Here is a 23,887-nt window from a genome sequence, read left to right on the forward strand (position 1 = left end):
CAGAGTTGTATATAAACACACAGTGACTAAAAAATAAACTCTTCAGGGGGACTTCCAGTGATGCCAGGTTGAGCTAAGCAGCAAAACAACGAATCTCCGCCACACAACACAAGAAAAAGTGACAACTGAAGTCAACAGGCTGTTAAACAGCCAGGTGAACAGAAAACCTATATGAAATGACTATGAACAAAAAACAAAGATATTTGGAAGGAAAAAGATGATAAATAAAGGCCCAGCTAGCTTAAACACTGCTGACACTAGCCAAGATCAGCCGGAGCTAATGCTACTGGAAGAACTGCAAAAGCTACGTAAAGAGAACCAAGATGGACACAACCACACAAAGATGCCACTCGAAAGACTGGAACAAGCGGTCACAGATATCAGAGACCAAATCACTAAATATGAAGAGTGAATTGGACAAATAGAGGAAAGAAGTAGCAGAAGACACACTTATGTGACACCAGAGGGCGCTGTGATACCTGCTACAAAACAGACTGAGACACAACAACATAAGGATTTTTCAGATTCCAGAGGGAAGTGAAGGAAATGATATGATTGAGAGGGCGCATCGTTCACTTGGTCCTCGACCTACAGACCTCACGATGCCTCATAAAGCTATCATAGTGAGATGATAGATACAGGAATAAAAGACAAAATCATACAGCCAGCATGGAGCCAGAGGCAAGTCTTCTTCCAAGATAAATCTTTTTTGACCAAGACCACTCGTCCAACCTACAGAAGAAGAGGACCAACTTAAAAGAAAAAAGCAACTTAAAAGAAAAAAAACATGCAGGCGAAATGTCTATACCCAGCAAAGCTGAGAATAAAGCTGGATGCAGGAGAGAAGACCTTTGCAACACTAACAGAGGCTGCACCGCTGCTGAAAGAGCTCAGAGTCAGAACATGGTGTGGAGAAAGCGCATCGAAGACGAGCTGAAGGAAGGCTGGACAAGCAACAGGAAGCGACAAAGAGAGACAGCGTTGTCAACATCAGACCTGAGGCCCCTCATGCAGGAAGAACTTTAAATGAGTTAAATACTACAGTGACTTGAAGGTATGCTGGTTGATAGGTAGAAAAGGAAAAAAGACAGAGAGAAGTAAGATGTACACAACATACAATGGATATTATTCTGCCAAAACATAGATGTAAACTGTCACATATTTACAAACATTATGCTTCATAAAGTCCAGGCGGGGGACGTGTTTAGGATTAATATGAGTGGACCACACTCATTTTTACAATATAACAGTGTGACATTGGTTATTTGTGCATTAAGCATTTTTCCCACAGAGAAGGAGGGTCACACTTCTCTGCCCCAGTATAAATGCGGGTCGTCCACAACTGGAAGCGTGGAGGCCCTGTTCTTTTTTAACGATAACTTTTCTTTCTCTCTGACATGTTACAGACAGAGTTTACATTTTCACTTACAAACTAAGCATGTATACATTATACACATGTTAGAACGCAAAGGCGAATACGTGATCATGTGGAGAATATGACACACATGAACTTTGTTAGTTATAAAGTAAAAGGAATTAATAACCTAATTAGGAGAAAAAAAAAATCCTTGGACAATTAAAGAGACGGTACTCTGCAGCTCTGATTCCAGAAACCCAGGCATCTGAGACAAAACATCAACCAAGTATATGATGCCTCCTGCAGGAGCGGGACGAACAGAGGGGTTGCTGTCCTGTTTAACAAATGTGCTTACTACAGTAAAGGAAAGGTTTTCAGGATGACGAAGGCTGTTATATGATGTTAACTGGAACAACTGGAGGATTATACGCTCCAAATGAAGATTAAAAAGATTGCATCCTTTGTGGCAGATAAAGTTGAAGGACTCGTATTTATGACGAGGACTTCAACTGTTCACCTTCAACACTTTACCTTTCATTAATGCAAAATCTGTCAAAAACCTAAAAATAGAAAATGATTGGGCAGAACATACTCTGGAGGCGTAGACAACAATAAGAAAAAAAATTGGAGGGCTCTTTATCTGTCTCAAGTGCCAAGCCAGTGAGAGGCAATGTAGAGTTCCTGTGTGGGACAGTGGCTTTAGTAGGAGGGCCAATGCAGGCCTTAATACAATAAATCAATTCATTAATGGAACAAGTCATTTAACCAGCTTCAGGAACAATTCCAACTCCCCTCTAAACATGTATATAGATATCTTTAAATAACACATTACATCCTGAACCATAAAGAAAGAGATTTGATTAATCCTAACAGCATAGAAGAAAAACATCTCCCATCTAAGAAACATGTTTCTCACGTTTCTGTCGAAATGCAGGACATATTTAGGAGAAATGGGAACTCTTAAATGTTCTTATCACTGTAATGTATGCAGAGAAAATCCTTCAAGTTAATTCTCCACTAAATGAGCTATAATGAGACATATAGTCCAGACAAAAAATATATTCTACAGATACTAATGGAAAGAAACAAGCCCACCATCCATAACACAACGGAAACAGAGTGAAAAGAGTTCACACAGTGGAGCGAATGACAGCAAACTGTGTGACGAAGATACCTGGGTGAATGAAGAAGAATCCTGGGATGCTGTACTATAAGGTTATAAATTCCCTTTATGATATCTTATTTTATTGATCTTGGTCTGGGGTTTATTTGGTTTTTGATGCTCCTTTGTCAGAGAATGTTAACGTTCTGTTTGTCTCTCGTTTCTGTTGGATTATCATAAAAATGAATAAATAAAAACAAAAAAAAAGAAACACTTCCAGTGACATCATGGAAGCTAATTTAGTAAAACAGTGGTGCTCCACCAAACAACAAGAAAAATAAGTGACAATTATACATAATAGCAGCTAGAAATAAATACACTCCTACAAAAGGACTACGACCATGAGACAATAACTCTGTGTAAAGATACTTGGAAGAAAAAAAAAGAGGGTAAACAGAGCGCACCAAGCCCAGCTAGCTTAGTGGCAAAAGCCAGCCTGACCTAATGCTACTCAAAGAGTTGAAAAAGCTGCATAAAGTATATCAAGATGAGCATAATTACACAAAAATGTCTTACAGATATTAAAGACCAAACTGCTAAACACAAAGGAAGAACTGGACAAATAGAGGAAAGAGCTTGCACAGTCAAAGACAGCACCATACCAGATTCACCTTGACATGGACCTCTCCACAAACTGCAAGGATCTCTAAAAACAGACGAAGATGCAAAAACATTAAGATCTTCCAGAGTGAAGATGTTTGATTTTTCCAAGCTCCTTATTCCAGAGTGAAGATATGATGGGATTTGTGAAGCTGCTTCGGTAGACAGTGACACAACTGCCAGAAATGGACATCAAAATCCAGAGGATCAAAGTGTTGGTGCAGTCCTTCAAGTATCCATGTCCACATCTCCTCAGACCTGACATGGTCTGCCCACATTCAGGTCCAGACCAAAAAGGCAGCACCTGTATCACCTCCGACAACTGAGGAAGTTCAGGGTCTCACCAGTCGTCAGGATTTTCTATACAGGCGCTGTGGAGAGCATCCTCACACAGAACATCACATCCTGGTTTGGGAACAGCTGTGTTAAGGACCAAAAAGCTCTCCAGAGAGTGATCCGTACAGCAGAATGCTGCTGCAGGATTGCTCTCCCCCCCCTTCAGGACACCTACACCAGGAGATGCTGGACCAGAGCAGCACAGATACTGAAGGACCCGTCCCATCCTGGCAGCAAACTGTTCCAACTTCTGCAATCCGGCAGAAGGTTCCACAGCATCCAGGCAAGGACAGAGAGACTCAAGAGGAGCTTCTGTCCCCAAGCCATCCGGGCCCTAAACCATAACACTCACACACACACACTCACACTCACACACACACACACACACACACACACACACCCGCCCTCTCACATTATCCATGAGTGACCTAGACAGGATTCTCTTCCAGACACTCTAAACTCACCGGCACAAATTTCAAATTTCTTTAATTTTAAATATGTTCATATTGTCTATTCTGTAAAATAGTCAGATTGTCTATTCTTAATTAATTCACTTAATGTACAGAATTCACCTGCTTGCTGCATACATGCTATTACTGTACATTCACCTAATGTATATATTATATATACACTATGTTCTTCCTCCCCTTTGCACAAGTCGAGGAGCATGTCAGGTTACATTTCACGGTGTGTTATACCTGTATAACTATGCATATGACGAATAAAGAACCTTGAACCTTGAAACTTGATACAGTATCGTCACAAACTCCCCTTTTTGTATTTGGTTTTGAACTGAGTTGATGTTTTTTGTATCATTTTAATTTGAGAGGTCCTGTGTCAGTGAAATTTGCTGTTTTGTGGAAAAAAAACAAACAAACACAATAAGTGGTTTAAAAAAAAAAAAACTTGGGCTGCAATTAGTTGCTTCAAACAGCGCATGTATCCATTCAGTTGTTTGAGGTAAAGTATTGGCTTGCTGTTTCAGTCATCTCTGTCCGGTTTCTGTATATACATTTAAAAACCCCTGTTATTCATTTTAATGTGTGGGTTAAGTGTCTGACCTGCAGTACAATGTTGAAAGTCATGCCTGTGACCTTCAGGATTGTCTAGTACACAGCAGACTTCATGGTTCCATTAGTAAAGGCGAAGCATTCAAGTCCTGAAGCAGCAAAGCAGCACCAGACCATCATGCTACCACCGCCATGTTTGATGCTTTCAGGAAATGTGTTAGTTTTAAGACACATGTAATGGGATGTAGATTTTAATGTTTAACTTTTTGGAAGTTGTACGCAGAGGTGTGGACTCGAGTCACATGACTTGGACTCGAGTCAGACTCGAGTCATTAATTTTATGACTTTAGACTTGACTTGAAAAAAGGTTGTAAGACTTGTGACTTGACTTGGACTTTTACACCAGTGACTTGGGACTTGAATTGGACTTGAACCTGTTTACTTGAAAAGACTTGATATTTTACCCAAATCTAAAATTTAACATACATATTATATAAAAAGTGCGGACCATTAATTCACTTTATTCATTCATTCATTCTTACCACACTCCGTATGTATGTGAGCGTGGGCTGTAGCACAGCCAATCAAATTAACCAGATTTGAAAAAAAACAAGAACAAAAACGCTCGAGCCAAAAATGCTCCCAAGAGTAATTTCTTTCGGGTACATAAACTACGAAGTAGTCAACAAAAAACGAAATGCAATATGCAAAACATGCAAGAAGAGAATCACAGACGGAGATGGAACAACTTCCAACTTTGTCCGACATTTGAAGTTGCATAAAGAACGGTAGGTGGTGCTTTTTTTTTTTTTTTTAACTACGATGAGACAGCTGACTTAGCTAACTTCATCTTATTAGCAAATGTTCTTCGGGCTACGTTGATGATACTGTTTGGCTTTAACAGGTATGATATGTTTGTCATGCTATTTTAAATCCGGTCCTGCAAGCGCATCCAAGAATAACATGCAACTTGTTAGCTCAGAATTGTCGGTGAATGGTGAGCAGGGTCCGTTTCAGAAAGTGGGTTCTGTAGCTGTACTCAGTCTCTCTCCGTCTCCTCCCCATCATTAACCCCGTAGATTTAACCCAGTTTAGACTGACAAATATTTATTTTACCATCACATCACAATTCAAAATCACTGTGTTTAATTTGCAATTAGTGTATGGTCGTGTTTAACTTTTGCATGTCTGAGCCTGGGAAAAACATTTTTTTTGGTTAGAAAATGTGGCCCACCTTAGTGTGTAATTGAGTAGTCCTGCTATACATGGCCTTTTTCTTCTGTCATTTATGTCAATACATCAAATAAAATACTTTGATCTTATATTATTAGCTGTTGTTTATTTGCAAAGGTTATTCTCAACAGGGATGCTAGACAAAAACGGCGTTTTCTACAGACAGCCTAGCATACGCTCTCCACTTGCGAGTGAAAAAGAAAAAGAAAAAACACCCCTTCCCTATTGGTGTTAGAGTTTACCATGTCAGCCAATCAAAAAAATGATAAGGCAACATGTGACATTTGGTTGTTTAGGGAGAAGGGGAAGTTTTTAGGAGTGACACCCGCGACGGAAAGCGGGCGAGCGAAAGAAAGAGAGAGAGAGAGTTTTCATATGTGAGACATTAGTGACGTTTAGCGTGTTTGGAGGCTATAGTTAGTTTGTTGTGTAGTTATTGTTTTGTATTGTGTGTCGGTTAGACTGCTGAATTTCATATTTGATCTAAAAAAGCTGTCAAAGGCAGATTCCAGTGTAAACGCTGTCTCCACATAGAAAACTGGACTGTTGCACCTCCAGTTGTCAGACCTGCAGGGTTTAGGCCTGTGGTGTTCTCCTCTGTCTTATACTGAACACAAACTACATTTTTTGGACTGGCACAAATAATTTGTGTGCCTTCTTATTTGATGCAGCACACCTGATTGTTCTGTAAATAGATTTAAATGGTTGTATAAAAAACGCCTGAGGCCTTGGCTGCATTTTTAGGTAAATAGTACCATATAACTTTGTTGTTTGCAAAACTTGTGCATAATTTTTAGAAATGTACAATTTCTATTTGCATTTCAAGTTATGAAAATAATTCGTTAAACATGTAAAAAAATATAACTTTTTTCTACTCGGATTCTGAATTTTTTGTCTGAATTTAGATCAACTGTGCTAATATAGTATACCAAAATGAAAAAAATAACTCAAATTTCAGATATTTGAGGTTGTGCTGTAAATAATGATACCAAACAAGGCAAGAAAAACATATTTTAAAAGTGAAATATAGAAGTAAAATCAAAAGTAGTCAAGAACGGCCAATTATACCCGGGACCCCAGAGGGTTAAAAAAAAGACTTGAAAGGACTTGAAATTCAAAGTTTCGGACTTGGGACTTGACTTGAAAGTTGTCTGTCTTGACTTGCGACTTGACTCTGACTTGCTTGACTTTACTTGAGACTTGACTTGGGACTTGAGGATAAAGACTTGGGACTTACTTGAGACTTGCAAAACAATGACTTGGTCCCACCTCTGGTTGTACGTTTAAAAAGTTCCACTTTAGTCAGTCCACAGAATTTTGGCCCAAAAGTCTTAGAGGTTATTTTTGGAAAATTTGAGCTGAGTCTTTGTGTTCTTATTGGTCAGCAGTGGTTTTCTCCCATCAATGCAACTTGTCTAGTCTTTTTCTTGTTGTTGAACAATGAACTTTGACCTTAACTGAGACAAATACGGCCTGCAGGTTAATGATGTTTGGATTGTTTTGTTGCCTTCTGGATTAGTCGCACTCATGGAGTAATTTTGGTAGGCTGGCTATTTTCTCCTTTTATGGATTCTGACTGTCACTGTGGTTCACAGCCTTAGAGATGGCGTTGTAAGTCAGTTGTTTACCTATGTCAACAACACATTTGTACATGGATGGAGAGTTCTACCACTGGGCAAACTGGTACTATGGATATTTCTGTCATATTAATTCCCTGTTTCTCAGAGAATAAAAATAAAAGAAAAACAACATTTTCTAGAGCATCTGAAGCACTCAACTTAACACATATTTCAAAAACAGGCTTGGCTGTTGTACAGGCTTGTCACACTCAGCTGGAAGAATGTTACTTGGTGCTAATGAAGGTGCACACACACAGAATGAGTGTTATTGGACCATTTTAGTGATAGGCTAGTTTACCCAAGTAATGACTATTTAACTGAATACCTAATGAACACAATTATTTTACAGACAGTGATTAGTGAATCAACTGAAGGCTCACAAAGCGACCAGTGCTGTCAGAATGGAGGATTAGCAGAGTGATCGGAGCCAAGTCAGAAGACTGTCTTGCATTGCTTATGCTCCCTTTCTCTGAAAAGCCTCATCTCCTCTGGGATAGCTCAGCCCAGCAGAGATCCTCCATTGGCCTACATAAGCAAACGCTCACTGCCAGCCTAGTTTGTGTCTCAATCCCCTTTTTTGTCATACCATAAGTTTTATTTAAAAACTGCAAATAAAACTGATTGTGCCTTGCATTTTTTTCTCAAAGTCTTATTTAGGAGCCCAGCAAACCCATGACTGAAGCACTGCAGAAGCAATGGTTTCTGGCACAACTTCACCTACCTCCAAGATGCATTTAAAAAAGCCATGATGGTGTCAGTCAAACAACAGAGTTGTTCTTTACAAGTGTTGCTGAAGCTTTTCTGTGGCTGTCAGCTGTGTTTGTTCCTGCTGCAGCAGGAAGAAGTGCGTCAGAGTGAGAATCTCCTCTCCTCAGATAATAGATGTAGGGCCACGACATGCACACGGAGGCGGAGCAGTGCAGACAGCTCAGTTCAATTCATTTGTAATTATACAGTGCCAAATCACAATGCTCTTTATATTGTAAGGTTAAGACCCTACAATAATACAGAGAAAAGCCCAACAATGCTGAGAAAGCACTTAATGACAGTGAGAAGGAAAAACTGTCTTTAATAAGAAGAAACCTCTGAGAGAGGCTCAGGGGCCAGTTTGGGGTAACAGGAGGAAGAAAACATGCTGTAGAAGAGAGAGATTAGCTCTGTAGCTAGAGATGAATAATAACTAATGAGTAGGTAGCTGTGAGAATCTCTACAAAGACACTGCTGTTAGAGTGGACAGTGACTGCTCCTTGGTATGCAGAAAGTAACTGAACTGTACAAAACAGTGAAGTGCTCTGACTCTTACTGAGGACAACCCACAGTAGCTGGATAGTTGCTACAGTATCCAATCACCAAACTATGTAGGCAGCATGATTACATTAGTTGCTGCTTCCCTAAACTTTGAAAAGGGCTCAAGCTCAGACTAAAAGTACCTTAATATATACTTACCTTTGATTTTTGTCTGTGTTCCTGGAAATATTGGTTGGCCTATGAAAATCACAGTATTAAAGGCATCAAACCTAATCAACATCAATCTTTTAGCAGCTGATGCAAAATAATATCTGAAAAAAAAACAAAAAAACAGGGAAAGCAAATCAGATGTCACTGCCAACAGTAAACAAAGGAGGTGGAGCTGTTCTACTTATCGTGACATACAAAAAGAATATTGCAGCAACTTCAATCAACTAAACTTTGTTCCTCCTCTCCAAGTTTTTTGTCTGTTTTTTGTCTTAACATTAATGTTAAGTTCATATGTAGCTTCTGTCTCCCTCTGTTGCTATCTGTCCTGCATAGCTGCAGAGTGCATCTACTGAAGCACTGATGTCTGTGTCATCTTTGCTTGCACTAACTTCCAGGCCTGTGCTGTTCTCTAACTTTGTGGCTAACAAATGGTAGCTTGAAAAAGACGTGCAAATTATATTAAAATATCCATAAAAGGACAACAGTGTTTATATTGGACTGTGAATTGACATCATTTAGCTGAGCCAAACCTCAGTGATATTTACAACTACATAAACTTGTCAATATTCAGTTATCCTCACTGAAATTCTGTGGGAAATATTTAATAAGCACTGTGTCTGTTTGAGCTCAGTCACAGCTCAGCAGTTAAGATGAATGGATGAAGGGCTAAATAGACTGTTTCCAGCTCATTCTGTTCTGTATATTACTATTATTAGACCAACAGATGAAGCAAGCTGTTTGAAAGCGCGGGGGTGTCAGGTGTGACTGGGTGGCAATGCCAACTGTTTCCATGGCTCAGCGCTCCAGTACAAGAGCCTCTTGGCAGAATTTGAGGCTGCAGTAAGTCAGGACTAGCTCTGTGAAATGCACACGCTTTTTAATTGCAAATAAAATAAATGTTGGCAGCTTTCCTTCACACATACGCTCAGGACATCTGTCTAAAACAACAAGTTCTGTTTTTAGCCACAGAACCTTGAAACACATTGTCAGGGCAAACTCATCAGACCGTGTTAAACAGAGAACTAATGTTAGACTAAAGCAGAGATAAAGCTGACTAAATATTTTTGTTATTATCATTTTTATTGAATGAACATTGAGGAAATGACTTGATAGCATCAAAGCTTAATGAATCCAGATATGTTGCTGTTTGACATGCAGCCACATAATAGCTCGCTTTGCTGTGTTTACAGTAATAAACAGTTGAGTGAAGGGGAAAAAAACGAGGGCTGATAACAGCTCACACGAGGAGCACAGAGTCAGGCTCAGTTTGTCACATAGTGGAAGACAACAGATTCTGTGTTCACCACAGTAAACGAGGTGTAAGATGAACACATGTATGAAGAGCTTCTCCAGTTTTACACAAACAGGATGAAAACCATACTGTTCCTCCAAAGCCGAGGTTTATCTAACAGGCAAACTCTCCTCTCAGGTATCCTGGCAGGTGATCCATCCTGTAGTTGGAAATAGAGCTGCAACGATTCATCAAGTATTTTGAATAATTTGATTATAAATAATTCTCGACACAATTCTTTTCTTCAATGCTTCACTGAAGGGACGGCTCTGTGACGAGCCAGTTTTAAACAGAAACACTGATAACACAACAGCAGCAGACATGATGAGACTTTCACAGTTTAATGTGGAGTCGGCGTTTGTTTACACACCGTGAAGAACAAAGAGGCGGAGTCATTACTGAGACGGTGAGATCAAGCAGAAGTGAAGAAAACATGTTTCTAGCCTCCAAACCAGTCACGTTGTTACTGTGCTCACCATTAAAACCTTGACTAGGAAAAAGCTAATGGGACTCCTTCATCCAAGCACTGGATCAACAAACTCCAACGTGAAGAAACTTTGTAGCAGCTACATCCACCACCGTTTGTTTTACTCAGAGAACATCTGCAGCAAAGCCTCCAGAGCTGCATTAAAATATGCAGATGAACTGTGATTCTCTTATAATTGCACAAAACGGACTTACTCGATTAGCAGTAATTCCCTGCTTACTGTCTGCCCCTCAAATGTTGTCTTTCTATGGTAGAATGATTGTACAATATTCATGTTTAAAAAAAGAAAGTGGGTGAACAAGGTTCACTTTATTTTAGATTTATTCTAATCCAGCGGTCCCCGACCCCCGGGCCACGGACCGGTACCGGTCCGTGAGTTGTTTGGTACCGGGCTGCGAGAGTTGAGACTCGGGTGTGAAATTTATGGTTTTCGGGGCTTTTGTCATTAACTCGGTTTCCCTGGGTCTTTTCCCGTGTGTCATGAATAAATCCTCTTTTTTTTGGTACCGGTACTGGTTTTATTTTGTTGTACTTATCTGCGACACCTTAAAGGCCGGTCCATGAAAATATTGTCGGACATAAACCGGTCTGTGGCGCAAAAAAGGTTGGGGACCGCTGATCTAATCCACACAGGGTCAGAAGTATACATACAAATATATACATGCATTCAGTCTTTTCAGTAAGTGGTGCTAAAGGATCTACGGTGTCTTCTAACTTGACCAAGGTCTATTAACTGCTCATTATTCACCACAACAACTAGTTTCTCTTTGCAGCATAGCAAGGATTTAACAGCATTTGTTGGACTGACTGGTATTCACAACAATAGTAAAGTCAAAGAAGTAGATTTACAAATTTACACTAGTTGGTAAGGTCTCTTGAAACTATTCCTAAACAACTGCAGATTCCAAGATGATGAGTTCAAACAAATAAGTACAAGTTTTTCAGTTTTCATTTTGCTTAGGTCTGGAAGAAGACCCAAACTGCTGGAACACCAGTGTCACAGTCCACAGTGAAGAAACTTTTACATCACCATGAACTGCAAACTGCTCCAAAATCCACTCCTCCAAGCTCAACTGAACATTTGCAGTTCTAATGATGAGACGAGAATTGAGCTACGTGGCCACAACAACAAAGGTATGACTGGAGTAAAAGTGAGGTTTTAAAACATAAGAAAACTGTACCAGCTGTCGAGCATGGCGGTGCTAGGATCATGCTCTGGGGCTGTTTTACTCCCAGTGGTACTGGTACACAAAGTACACAGGATAAGGAGGACTCCAAATTCTTCGACTTCACCTCAAATCGACAGCTAGATGAAATCTAGTTGAACCTTGGACAAAGTGTCTGGTTAAACATGCTAAAGGACATTTAATATTTTAATATTGTTTATATTTAAGCCTGTATGGATACTTTTGACCATATGTGATTAGAGGAGCTCCAATATTAATTAAAGCTTATGCATTCAATTGTTTTTGCTTTAAGTCATTAAAGGTGAATGCTGTACAATCATTCCACACTGCAAACACAAGACTTCAAAGAAATCATGTGAAGCTCACAGGACCATGACATGCATGCCCACGATCAGTGTACGCATCATTCTCACCACAACGATAAGTACAAGGGACTTTGTTCTTTGGGTGCAATAAACTTTCAGCACTGACCTACTTTAAATGCCTCCTGCTGTTTGTAAAAATAGAAAGGCAAAAATCCTTCAGTGATTCTAAAAAGCTCAAGGCTGACTTTCACTGTTGTGCCACATTAACTGTAGTGAGGTCGCACTGCTGTGTAAATGAAAGATTCCCAAAACAAAATCCGGGGAATCCCCTGACAATGTCACTGCTGAGAGAGACGTTCATGGAAATGTTGCAGTCATTCCAGAAATATCTATCACACAGTATTAAATGGAGTCATATATTCTACATAATGCATGACGCCAGTTTGACTGTAGAGCCAAAGGCCAGCAGTGAATTAGGGCATGCATAAAGACAGCAGTGGGTGAATGAGCGACGGCCAACAGAAGCTGCATGCAGCACTTCAATGTTTGAAATCATCAGTTAATTTTCATTATTTTCTAACCGACCTTTTAACCTGATTTTCCTGATAAAAATGTGTGTGAGAATAAAAATGCATCAGTACACTGTTGGCCTTCATCTGCTTCTGTCATGGCTGCACTAACTGCACTAATTTGTCACCTAAAAATGGTGAAAAAGAAAGTGCATCCCCTTTGATTTCTAAGGTTTTTACTATCAGGACATAACAAGAAATGACCAAGTCTGTAAATTAGGTAAATACAACCTGAGAACAACAACACAAGAGAAATTACACTGTGTCATTTTAACAAAAACTAAGACACAGTGCAGGGGGACTGTGTGACAACTAAATACACCATAATCCAGTAGCTTGCAGAACTCTACCTTTCAAGTAGTTGTTTTCTATTCAGCTCATTTCAATTTTATTCATACAGCGCCAAATTGTAACAACAGTCGCCTCAAGGAGCTTTATAATGTAAGGTAGACAATAACACATACAGACAAAAACCCAACAATCATATGACCCCCTATGAGCAAGCACTTTGGCGACAGTGGGAAGGAAAAACTCCCTTTTAACAGGAAGAAACCTCCGACAGAACCAGGCTCAGGGAGGGGCGGGGCCATCTGCTGTGATTGGTTGGGGTGAAAGAAGGAAGACAGGATGAAGACATGCTGTGGAAAACAGCCAGAGATGAATAATAACTAATAATTAAATGCAGAGAGGTGTTTAAACACATAGTGAGCGACACTCATTTTGATCCACTGTTCTTTAAAACATTGCTTCGGTTCATTGAGGTCTCTGGGTACTAGTTTATCCGAAGCTTTCCTCACTCCTCACCACAGCATCTGAGGCCTGAACTAACCTCGTAATATCTTCATTCTTTCCATTATCTGGTGCCAGTGTGCTTCAGACTGTGCTATTATTCCTAAGAAGCCTTAGAACTGGCAGGTGTACTTTCTTTTTACTGACTAAACTTTACAGAGTCCTAACATGCACTTACATACTTTTTGTTTTTTTTACATAATATTCTGCGTTTTGTGTAGACCAGGGGTGGGCAATCTCAGTCCACGAGGGCCGGTGTCCCTGCAGGTTTTAGATCTCACCTTGGGTCAACACACCTGAATCACATGATTAGTTCGTTACCAGGCCTCTGGAGAACTTCAGGACATGTTGAGGAGCTAATTTAGCCATTTAAATCAGCTGTGTTGGTTCAAGGACACATCTAAAACCTGCAGGGACACCGGCCCTCGTGGACTGAGGTTGCCCACCCCTGGTGTAGACCCTCTTACTTGACATTTGATTTCCTTTTGTTACAATAGGCAGGAGATTAATTCCAGGTCCTTAGACAAAGGTCTTTTTGGTCTAGTTGGTTGGTCTACACTGTAAAATGAAAATGATTCCCTTAGACGTATACTCACAGCCTAAAAACTATCCAGCAACTAAAATGTTTTAAATTGAGAAGGAATTAAAACCAGCGTGTTTTCATTTTGTATTTTGGGGGTTGGCTGGAAAAACGATGGCAGGTCAACGATTCTAAGTTGGGGTAAAAACAGCAGCTGAATGTGAGAATGTGCAATGATTTCTGCATAATCTGATGATTATGACATGTATCATTCAAAAATCACATATTTCAGAAATGTTTAGGTGTCATAACTGATGCTCATGAGAATGAACACAAACATTTAAAATGTAATTTAGTGGTTTGCATTCTGCTTTCTATTGGATCCAACGAAAATCAGAAAAAAAATAAATAAATAAAGTAAAAAATGATGCTATGTTGTGATATTGTGTGTATTACCACGGCTGATTGTGGAGATGTCAGTGTTTTACTGTGTGAGCAGCTAATATCATACATATCAGAAATATAAAATTCAATAGCTGCAGCTGCATACTTAAAAAATAGAAAAGCGCAGCAGCCCATTGGTTTTTACTTGACCTATTTTGATAATGAGAACAGGTGGCTGCGCTGAGCACAAGCAGAGGGGTAAAGAGGGGATGCTGTGCTTTATCACATACTTTAAGTGGATGAAAATCTCGATGAAAACGCGCGTGCCATTTGCTCATCACAGGCTATTGCATTTTAATGCTGACCAATTAGAATAACCTATTTTTATATAGCTTCATATAACGCACCTACTAATAGAGGCTCGTGTATAATAATGCAGCTCTGATATAAATACGATCAAATCACATGACATCCTCACTGTAGCAGGCGTTTGATGGAGGTACAAAGCAAAGCCTGACTCACCTCTACGAAATAGAAGCAGGGCAGCAGGCTAACGCTGTCTTTAGTCTGGATCTTCTCTCGTACAGACATGGTCGGCCTCTGAACGTCCAAACAGATCCGAGATGTAACGATGAAAGAATGGCTGCGCTCCTCCAGGCGTCCTGCTGGAATCAGGAGCGCTCCATGCCGCTGTGTAAAGCAGTATGCAACGTTCAGCACGGGCACCCGATGCTCCCTCCAGCACGACCCTTTATACCTGCTGGTGAGCTGCTGGGAGCGCGGTTCCGTGTGTTTCTTTCCGCTTGCTGTCAGGTGGAGAACAGCGCCTGAGCAACAGAGCGAGAGGGGGAAAGAATGGGGGAGAGAGCGCAGACGCACTGAGGGCTGACGGTGGACCACCAAAGTGGATGTGCAGGCAAAAACGTCTGTTTCACATATTCTTAAACATAATTTGAATCCTGTTTTGCCACACGCTGCTCACGCTTAGGTGTTATAAGCAGCCCTTATCTGCGCGACTGTTGCCCTGTATTTAATACAGCGTTGACATCGGTTTCCCTCTTTGCGTTCCTCATATTTACCGTCACATCAGCAGCGACATCAGAGGCAACTTTACGTATTTGAAAGCTGTTCCCAAATGATGCCAAAACTGGCATTTCCAACGTCCCCCAAAATCAAATTAAGCCCGATATCGGCGACGGATGTCGGATAAATTCAAGTTATATTTTTTGTACCATTAACGGATATTTTCTGTTTATATTAACATTTGGAGGGACTTCTTTTTACCGTAACTCATTAAATGTACGTATTTATATCCTTAACCACATATTTCTACACAATTACAACAGCATTTTTATTTTCTTTGAAATAATTTTTTCTTTATGTAAATACCTTCGTATACATCCATCATACAAGTAGCTCCAACGTGGTTTCGTCAAACAGGATACCTGACAAACAGTGGCGGTCCTAGCCTGTTTGGCCCCTGGGCGAACACTCCCTCCGGGGATTCCCTCCCCTTGTTTCAGGATGACCTGCCATTATCCAATGACACATCTGCTTACCTGTATCTTGTCCATCTTCCATTGGTTTTAATTTTGCACTCCAGTATGACACCCATCCCTCAACTCGAGGATCACCACAACATAACCTAACAGACCTACACCTTAGTTCACAGATTCGCTTTGTCTAGGGTTTATTTCTGGGATTTCGCACAACCCAGGATTCAAATCATGAATACATAATGGGCTTGGATTTACAACATTATGAATGAAATGTGTTTGTTTTTATTTTGCTTTATTTTGCGGGTTGGTTATTAGATGCTGCTCCAGCCAGCCAGAGAATCCCCCGCCGCCCCGCCCTCTCCTCCCTCTGCCGCAAGCAGCAGGCGCACCTCGCAAACGAAGGACGGCCTTACTCCCAGCAAATGGGCGATAGAAAACCGATCGGTGCCTATGACATTCCCAAAAACTGCTACTGCTGACAAACCTAAAATTTACCAATATTTTACAATATTTGCACATTTAATAATATCTAGAGTAGCTTTAAGGTAGGATCACTAGCTTGAGGTTGTTGTGCTGATGAAACAGTATATAAATGTAGTCAGTTATGTTAAAAAAAAGAAAAAGAAAAAACCTCACCTTTGATTTTTTTTTTCTTTTTTTTTTTTTGCCTGTCCCATTTGGTTCTTTTGCCGGCAGCATTATTGTCTAAAGGCAAAGAAAGATGCCCAACGGATTTACTTTACCAAATGGAACATCCCGTCCTTGCCGTATTGGTCTATTTGATTGACCTTTGTTTTTATTGTTTATTTTATTTTATTTTCACTTGCTACACACGGGACAGACATGACTGGGAAAAGAAAGGGGAGAAAGAAAGAGGGAAAGAAAAAGAGCGGGGAAGAGGGACGGGGATAAAGGGCAAAAAACAAAAACCAACAAAACAAACAGACAAAAAATACATATATCAATCACCTGGATCACCTGTTGAGAAAGAAAAAAGAGAAAACAAGCAAAAAAAGAGAGCAATATAATAAACAACATCATCTCGATGATCTATGTGAATATAACAGTAAATACTAAATATTGAATATTATTGTGCAGCACGTAGGATCGACAGCGCACAGTGTGCTTTGAGGTAGGAGCCAAAAAGGGTGTAGTTTGTGTGTGTGAGCACCCGTGTGTACACCTGTGAGCATGAGCGCGCTTGTATTTAAAAGGTTCCATCATGTAATGATCTGCTAGAGGGTGTGGGGGGGGCACTGCCCCGTCCTCCAGGGCATGAAGCAGGTATGGAGGAGATCAAGACTCCAGACATCCAGAGGCCCCCAGAACACAAGAGACCAAGGAAGACCAACAGAGGGGCAGCCGCGCCACTATCCCAGAAAGAGCTGAGGAGAGCCCCAGATGAGGGGTCACTCAGCAGCCGCGGAGCAGAAGCCAGGGGGGTTGCAATGACGTGCCCATGAGCTCCGCCGGCAGCCAGCTGTGCCTGAGTGACCGAGCCCCAGGCCGAGAGGCCAAGGGCACCCCACCCCCGAAGGGGCCCGAGCGAGCCCCAGGCTCCATGCCCCGACAAGCAGCCACCAGGAGTGAGCCGGTGCGTACCTGGACGCCCATCCCCGGACACCAAGAACCACCAGAACCACCGATGTCTGAGGGCGTCTGCCACTGGCAGGGGAGTGGTGGGGGGAGATAGGCCTCCATACCTTGGAGGGCCTGAGATGTCCCCAGAGAGGTGGCGTCTGATACCCAACCTGACATATAGACACAGACAAACAGGCACACACAGATACAAACATCCATTCCCACCCTCATGCTCTCATATGCAATTACTCAACACTCACCCAACATGGAGACAGACATAAATAGACACTGTACACACAATCACACTCCCCAAGCGTACTCTAAGCCCCAGGTCTAGGTACCCTTGCCCCTAGAGGGGGAAACTGCACCCAGACCCAGGTGGTGTTACCCTTTTCCCTGCGGTGGGGAGAAGCAGACCGCCCTGACTCCGCAGCAGCAGGGAGGCCCCACATTCCAGACCCCAATCGGACGGCCAACTCCTCCTGCCCCAACAGGCAACAGAGAACGGGGGTGTGTGAAGACTCCAAACCTCCCTCCACCCGCTCATATGTAGTGTTGATGTATGTGTGTTCTAAGGTGCATTTAAAACCCAGGAGGGCATGGAGCTACCTGCCAGCAGGTAAGCGCATAGCCCCTCCTGCTAGCCCTCAATGTCTACGTGTATTTAAAATTGAGAGGTGGGCAACGACGCCAGGGGTGAGGTTGTACACCCTGATGGTCTTTTGGATTCCGTGTAGCGTGCCCACCCCCAAGATCCTATATGTATGTGTTATGAGAGTGTGAGTAATGTGAATGTCTAAGTTGTGGGATAAAATTGAGGCACAGGCAGCCAGAAGGGGACAGAGGGGGGGGTGCCTCCCCTGCACCCTGGTGACACACCTTTACCCCAAGGCCCTGCATGTGTGGGTGATTGTGGTGGAGCGGGAAGAGGGAGGCTGCTGGAGATGGGGAGGGAAGGAAGGGAGGGGCAAGTGGCCCCTCTCTGTGGCCAGCTCCCCACTGACCCCAGTAGGCACCCCCATACTCTGCGACCCGCCAGGGAAAGGGAAACCTCACCTTTGATTACCAAATGAAATCAGAGTGAGCACTTGTGCTAGATTAACACTGTAGTGCCTTCAGACAACATTTGTTGACTGCTGAGTGGTGCTATATGAATAAAACTGAGCAGCTCTAAAGGTTCCTGTTCCTGAAATTTAAGTTGACTGAAAATGAACAGATGGATGACCACAGTCCTCTCAGCACAAGCCTGACAGCACCTTTCCCCCATAAAATGAAAATAAAGTACAGAAAGAAACATTAAAATAAAAATAGGTTAGGACAGATTATTATACCAAACAGGTAAAAAATCCTTTACTGGATTTGTTGTGTCAGGTCTTGTTTTTCAAAGACAATCAAGAACAAAATACAATGAAGAACACTTACATTGAAATAGTGATTTCTGTGATCATTTTTATGACTTTTTTGGTAAAATTTAAGCATAAATCATTATTTTCATGTTTAAGCTTTAATGATTAAAATAAACTGAATCGTGTTTAGAAGGAGGAGGGGAAACTGTGGGACAGCAGGCTGAATGAAACACATGCTTTTTGTGAAAGGAGGGAAAATGTTCATGATGAAATGTTTGATCTCTTTTACTAAACTAAGGGATTATAATCATTTTCATACACACATTGCAAATGTGCTCATGAGAGTTGGCACTCAGTCTTTTGAAGGTCATAAGCTTCGTTCGGCGTGACTGTCCGGACTGATATATTGTGGGAAATGACTTAGAGTGCAGAGGGGCAACTGCAAACACGCTTACACACATAGATAATCCATCCATCCATTTTCTTCCACTTACCCGGGGCCGGGTCGCGGGGGCAGCAGCCCAAGCAGAGAAGCCCAGACCTCCCTCTCCCCAGCCACTTCCTCTAGCTTATCCGGGGGAACACCAAGGCGTTCCCAGGCCATCTGAGAGATATAATCTCTCCAGCGTGTCCTGGGTCTGCCCCGGGGCCTCCTCCCGGTGGGACATGTCCCAAATACCTCACTCAGGAGGCGCCCAGGAGGCATCCTTGTCAGATGCCCGAACCACCTCAACTGGCTCCACATAGATAATAATTAGAATAATTCTCTAGGTCAGAGAGTCCTGAACATGATATTCTAAACCAACTTTGAATCACTAGAAGAACAATGGATAACAACATTAGATTATCAAGGCTAGGTAGAGAGGTGTTTTCCTTTTCTGTTTTACAGAGGAAGGAACAGACACCAGACGAGGTCACGGAGATATAAGGATCTTTCGCAGCAGAGACAGACACAGAGACTGCCAAGACAGCAACTGGGGTTAAGGGTCATGCCATTTGGGCTCCTGCTAGTCAGCTCAAGAGGATCCCAGAACCACAGCAATAACCGCGAAGGGGTTGGCGGAAATCCAGAAGCACCAGACCAAGGAGGGTCTGGTCAAGAAAGGGGGACACGGCTGAGACCCCAAAAGAAACATGGATCCCGGCCAAGGGGCAAAATAAATCCCCTGATCTATGCAACGAACTGAAGGGTAATCGACCCCTGAGGTTTGAAGAAAGAAAAGGAGCAGAGACACTGGTAGCTGGAGAAATAAAGGTCAAAAGCCCCTCAGACAGAGGTTCTAGTCTGAGCACAAAGGTAGAAGCAGGAAACAACCAGAATGGGGATCAGGGGAAGCTAGAAAAGTAATGGCAGAGAATTAGCTTTAGTACCAGTCTGTAATTTTTATGTTATGACAATTGCTCAAACACAGCAGTCATCATCACATATGGTCCACCCGTTAAAGGGGGACAGAGGGCCAAAGAGGGAAAAGAAGCATAGAGAACTGACACCTAGTGGGTAAAAAGGTGGTGTGTGTGTAATGTCTGTAGAGATTCAATGTGTTTTTTCTGACGAAGACTTTTTAAACTGTGAACAGCAGCTAAGTAAATAAGGTAAATGGACTGGTTCTTATATAGTGCTTTTCTACTCTGTCTGAGCACTCAAAGCGCTTATACAACTAATTCATTCACTTCTTGTAAGCTAAGTGCTAATTATCTAACATTCGTACACATTCACGCTCCGATGGACGCATCGGAGAGCAACATGGGGTTAGTATCTTGCCCAAGGATATTTGGCATGCAGACTGGAGCAGCCTGGGATCGAACCACCAACCTTCTGGTTAGTGGCTGAGCTGCTCTGCCACCTGAGCTACAGCCACCCCGATAAGGACCTGTGTCCACACTCCTGTGTCCAAAAGTCCTCAGCAGTGAAAACACCACAGATCAAACCTTTTTCTCTGCAGTCCTCAAGATGCTCTCAGCTGTTTAACTTTAGGTAGAGAAGAAATGTTTGACCCTGAAAACGAGGTCACAGTTGCTTCCCAAGCAAAAGCCTCTGCTTGTGCTCAAAGACCCTAAATCATATCAAATAAGACAATAATAAAACCAGAAATATAAGTGACATAAGAGGCTAGGGGAAGAGCAAGCATGAAGTGAGATGCTGTGTCTGTGTGTACATGTGTGCACACTTGTTCTTGGTCCCTCTCGTTATGTACCAGTGTGATAAAGTCCTGAATGCAGCCTTCAGTTCTATCTGAGCCTTAAAGAACATACACTCAGCAGCAGAATAGAATCACGTATATCTACATTTATACATTTTCTAAATTACCAAATTATTACATGAAACATTCCTGCAACATTTGGTGCTTTTAGCATGGAGCGGCTTAACAAGCAGGCTAGCTTCCAGATTAGAGCACAAGTTAAGTCCTGATTCACTGCATATTTGTAGCAGAAAACCCGGGATTAACCCTGAAGTTACCTGGATATGACAAAATCTCCTGTTATAGTAGAGGGCTCTGTTTTCAGGGGTGGAACACTTCAAAGAGACCCTCAATCAGTGTCCCCCTACATGTTTAAACTGGCTTACTCACTTTAATACAAATTTTGCTTGTTTTCAAATCTTGTTTATTGTTTTGCTATTTTAATTTATTTTAATCTATTTTTAATCTACTGTTTTATTGATATATTTTTTCTCTTTGTAACCTTGGGTGACCTTGGGTTTTAGAAAGGCACCCTCCAATAAAATGTATCATTATTATTATTATTATTATTATTATTATTATCATTGTGCAGACTGCCATGGACCAAGATGGCTTTGGGATACCTTGGCGTCCACCAACACTTCTGAAGGACCTCCACTTCATGGATGACGTCGCTTTGGTGGCTGATATCTGGAAGAACATGAAGACCATGACATGAAAACTTGGAGCAAGAGGCGGCCAAAGTGGGCTTGCGGATTAGTAGAAACCAGACCAACGTCATGAGGATTGGTTACATGATGGCACAGGATCTCGTTATGGTAGGACAGCAATCTCTGGAGGAGGTGAACCAATTCACCAACCTGGGCAGCTTCCTTGCAAGCGACGGAGATGCTGATCATTATGTCGTGTGTCGGATTGTGAAAGTGGGTGCGGTCTTCCAGCGGCTCTGGCCAATCTGGTCAAGTCCAAAGATCGACCTGATGACGAAGATTCGTCTGCTCAATTCCATCATTATACCTACCGTGATCTGCACTTGTGAGACGTGGAAAACATCAGCCAAAATCGCCAAAAGACTCAATGTGGCTCCACACCAATGGCTAAGACGGATCCTGCGGGTCTCTTACTGGGACCATGTCACCAATGAAGAAGTCCACCGCCGGACTGCCACACGTCCTCTCCATGACACTGTGACTGAGCAGCGTTTTGGAGGTCAAACTCTATGCCAACTCCCGCACCAACTGCCCAAGATCACCATCCCGTGGAACCCACCCCTTGGAAGACACAATCCAGGCCGCCCCCGTACAACATGGTGGAGGACTTTCATCGATGAGTTACACACCTTAGACAGGGGCAGGTGATCGATTATGCTGGCAGAGATCTGCCGCCCAATGCAAACAGCGCAGGAGGACCTAAGTCTAAGTAAGTCTCTGTTGTCAGACCAACAGAACACAAACCATGTGAAACCTCTGGGGACACTAAACAGCTGCAAATTTACTGGGTTTCTTTTTACTGCTGATGTAGTATTATAAATGAGTTTGAGTAAATTAACATTTAGTATTGTCAGACTTCTTATCACATTTTCTCAGATTCTAATTTCCAGGATGCTTCTAATCTGAGACCACACAGAACAATAGGACACCATATGCTACTTAGGCTGTTTAACAGTGTGTGTGTGCTGTTGTTGTAATGAGAGCAGGTGCCATTACAGAGGTACAGAATGAGACTCTCAACTTTGATACTTTAGCTTCTTCCCAGCGTTACATGACTGCTGGCTTGGTAAGATGACACCACATGCACACTGTGTGAGACTGTGTCACCAGAACTCGTGTTACTGTTGTTGGGACAGATACAAGTTACAGCAAACGTGATGCTGCCTTCATGCCCTTTAAAATTCCAGAAAACTCAAAAAAGAAAACACCAAACTTTCAATTTTCTTAAGTGAAACCAAAACTGTTTGAGTTTGTAATAAACAAAATGTTTTGGAGAGGAAAATGAATTTAAAACAGGACAGAGTTTGAAAGCCAATAAACATAGATTGCATATAAATATATAGTTTTTTATGCAGTCTTTAAAAGCCATGATCACAATAAAACTTTACTTGTCATAAAAGCTATGAATGAGTATGTTTTCATGAAAAAATCAAAATAATTGACGTTATCAGTGCACCTTTTATGATTATGGCTCCTCAGCATTCACTGCATTTAGCATTAGTGATGTTTTATGACATTAGATGCGGGAAAAAAACTTCTATTGATTAAAAAAGTAGAATATAGTTAAGTGGTAACCACCAGAACCACCTCCGTATTATTTTTGATTTAAATGGTAGAAACACAAAAGGACGACTTTTGCATTAAAACAACATGTTTTTTTGTTTATTTACTTGTTTGTTTGTTTTTGCTATAATATAATTAGCTCATTTATTTTCTTTTTCTAGGCACCTCTCTCTTTTAGCTTTTTCTGACACTACCTGAAGGCAACATTCATATCCGCGACGCGCGAAGTAAGCCGCGCATGCGTCTCAGCAATCAGAATCCGCGATCGTGCAGCACTGTGGGTCCCGTAACTAAAACTAGGAAAATCCCAGGAAGTCTGAGGGGATAAGGTGGCTGACGGAGCCGGTAGGCCTGGGCATTGTGTCAGCTGCAGACACCGGACAGCGCTGCGCTCAGACGGTTAACCACAGAGGCTCCAGAGAGACTGCGCAAACTCCTGGAGCTGGCCAAGGTACGAGACTCCGCGTCTGCTGCCCTAATGCGCTGTAGCCGCTGGTAGCCGCTGGTCTCCGCCGAGGTGTCAGAAAGCTTTGTCGGTATCTGCAACAGCCTCGATAACATCATACTTAGCAGATCACACCTGTGTGTTCAAATCAATGCTATTATGTCATCACCGAGACCTGTGGCAGGGATCGATGGGACCTCTTTTATCCACTTTGGATGTCAGTGTCTTCCACTGATGTTTGAGGATGGTGGCTCAG

At 42.0% G+C, this 23,887-nt stretch overlaps 2 protein-coding genes across 2 annotated transcripts in view; one reads left to right on the forward strand and one right to left on the reverse strand.

Annotated features, from left to right (window-relative positions):
• Window positions 1-15,816, reverse strand: part of plppr4b (phospholipid phosphatase related 4b) — a 55,361-nt gene extending 39,545 nt beyond the window's left edge. The window contains exons 1-2 of the mRNA XM_005456477.3: window positions 15,697-15,816; window positions 14,830-15,134 (exon numbers count right to left, since the gene is read on the reverse strand). Coding sequence (XP_005456534.1) covers window positions 14,830-15,134; window positions 15,697-15,715 — 324 coding nt within the window. The 5' untranslated portion in view covers window positions 15,716-15,816. The remainder of the gene's footprint in view (window positions 1-14,829; window positions 15,135-15,696) is intronic.
• Window positions 1-23,887, forward strand: part of LOC112847800 (syncytin-A-like) — a 670,150-nt gene that overhangs the window by 103,118 nt on the left and 543,145 nt on the right. The window lies entirely within an intron of this gene.

This window comes from Oreochromis niloticus, linkage group LG9 (genome assembly GCF_001858045.2).
Source record: "Oreochromis niloticus isolate F11D_XX linkage group LG9, O_niloticus_UMD_NMBU, whole genome shotgun sequence".
Classification (NCBI taxonomy): Eukaryota; Metazoa; Chordata; class Actinopteri; order Cichliformes; family Cichlidae; genus Oreochromis; species Oreochromis niloticus.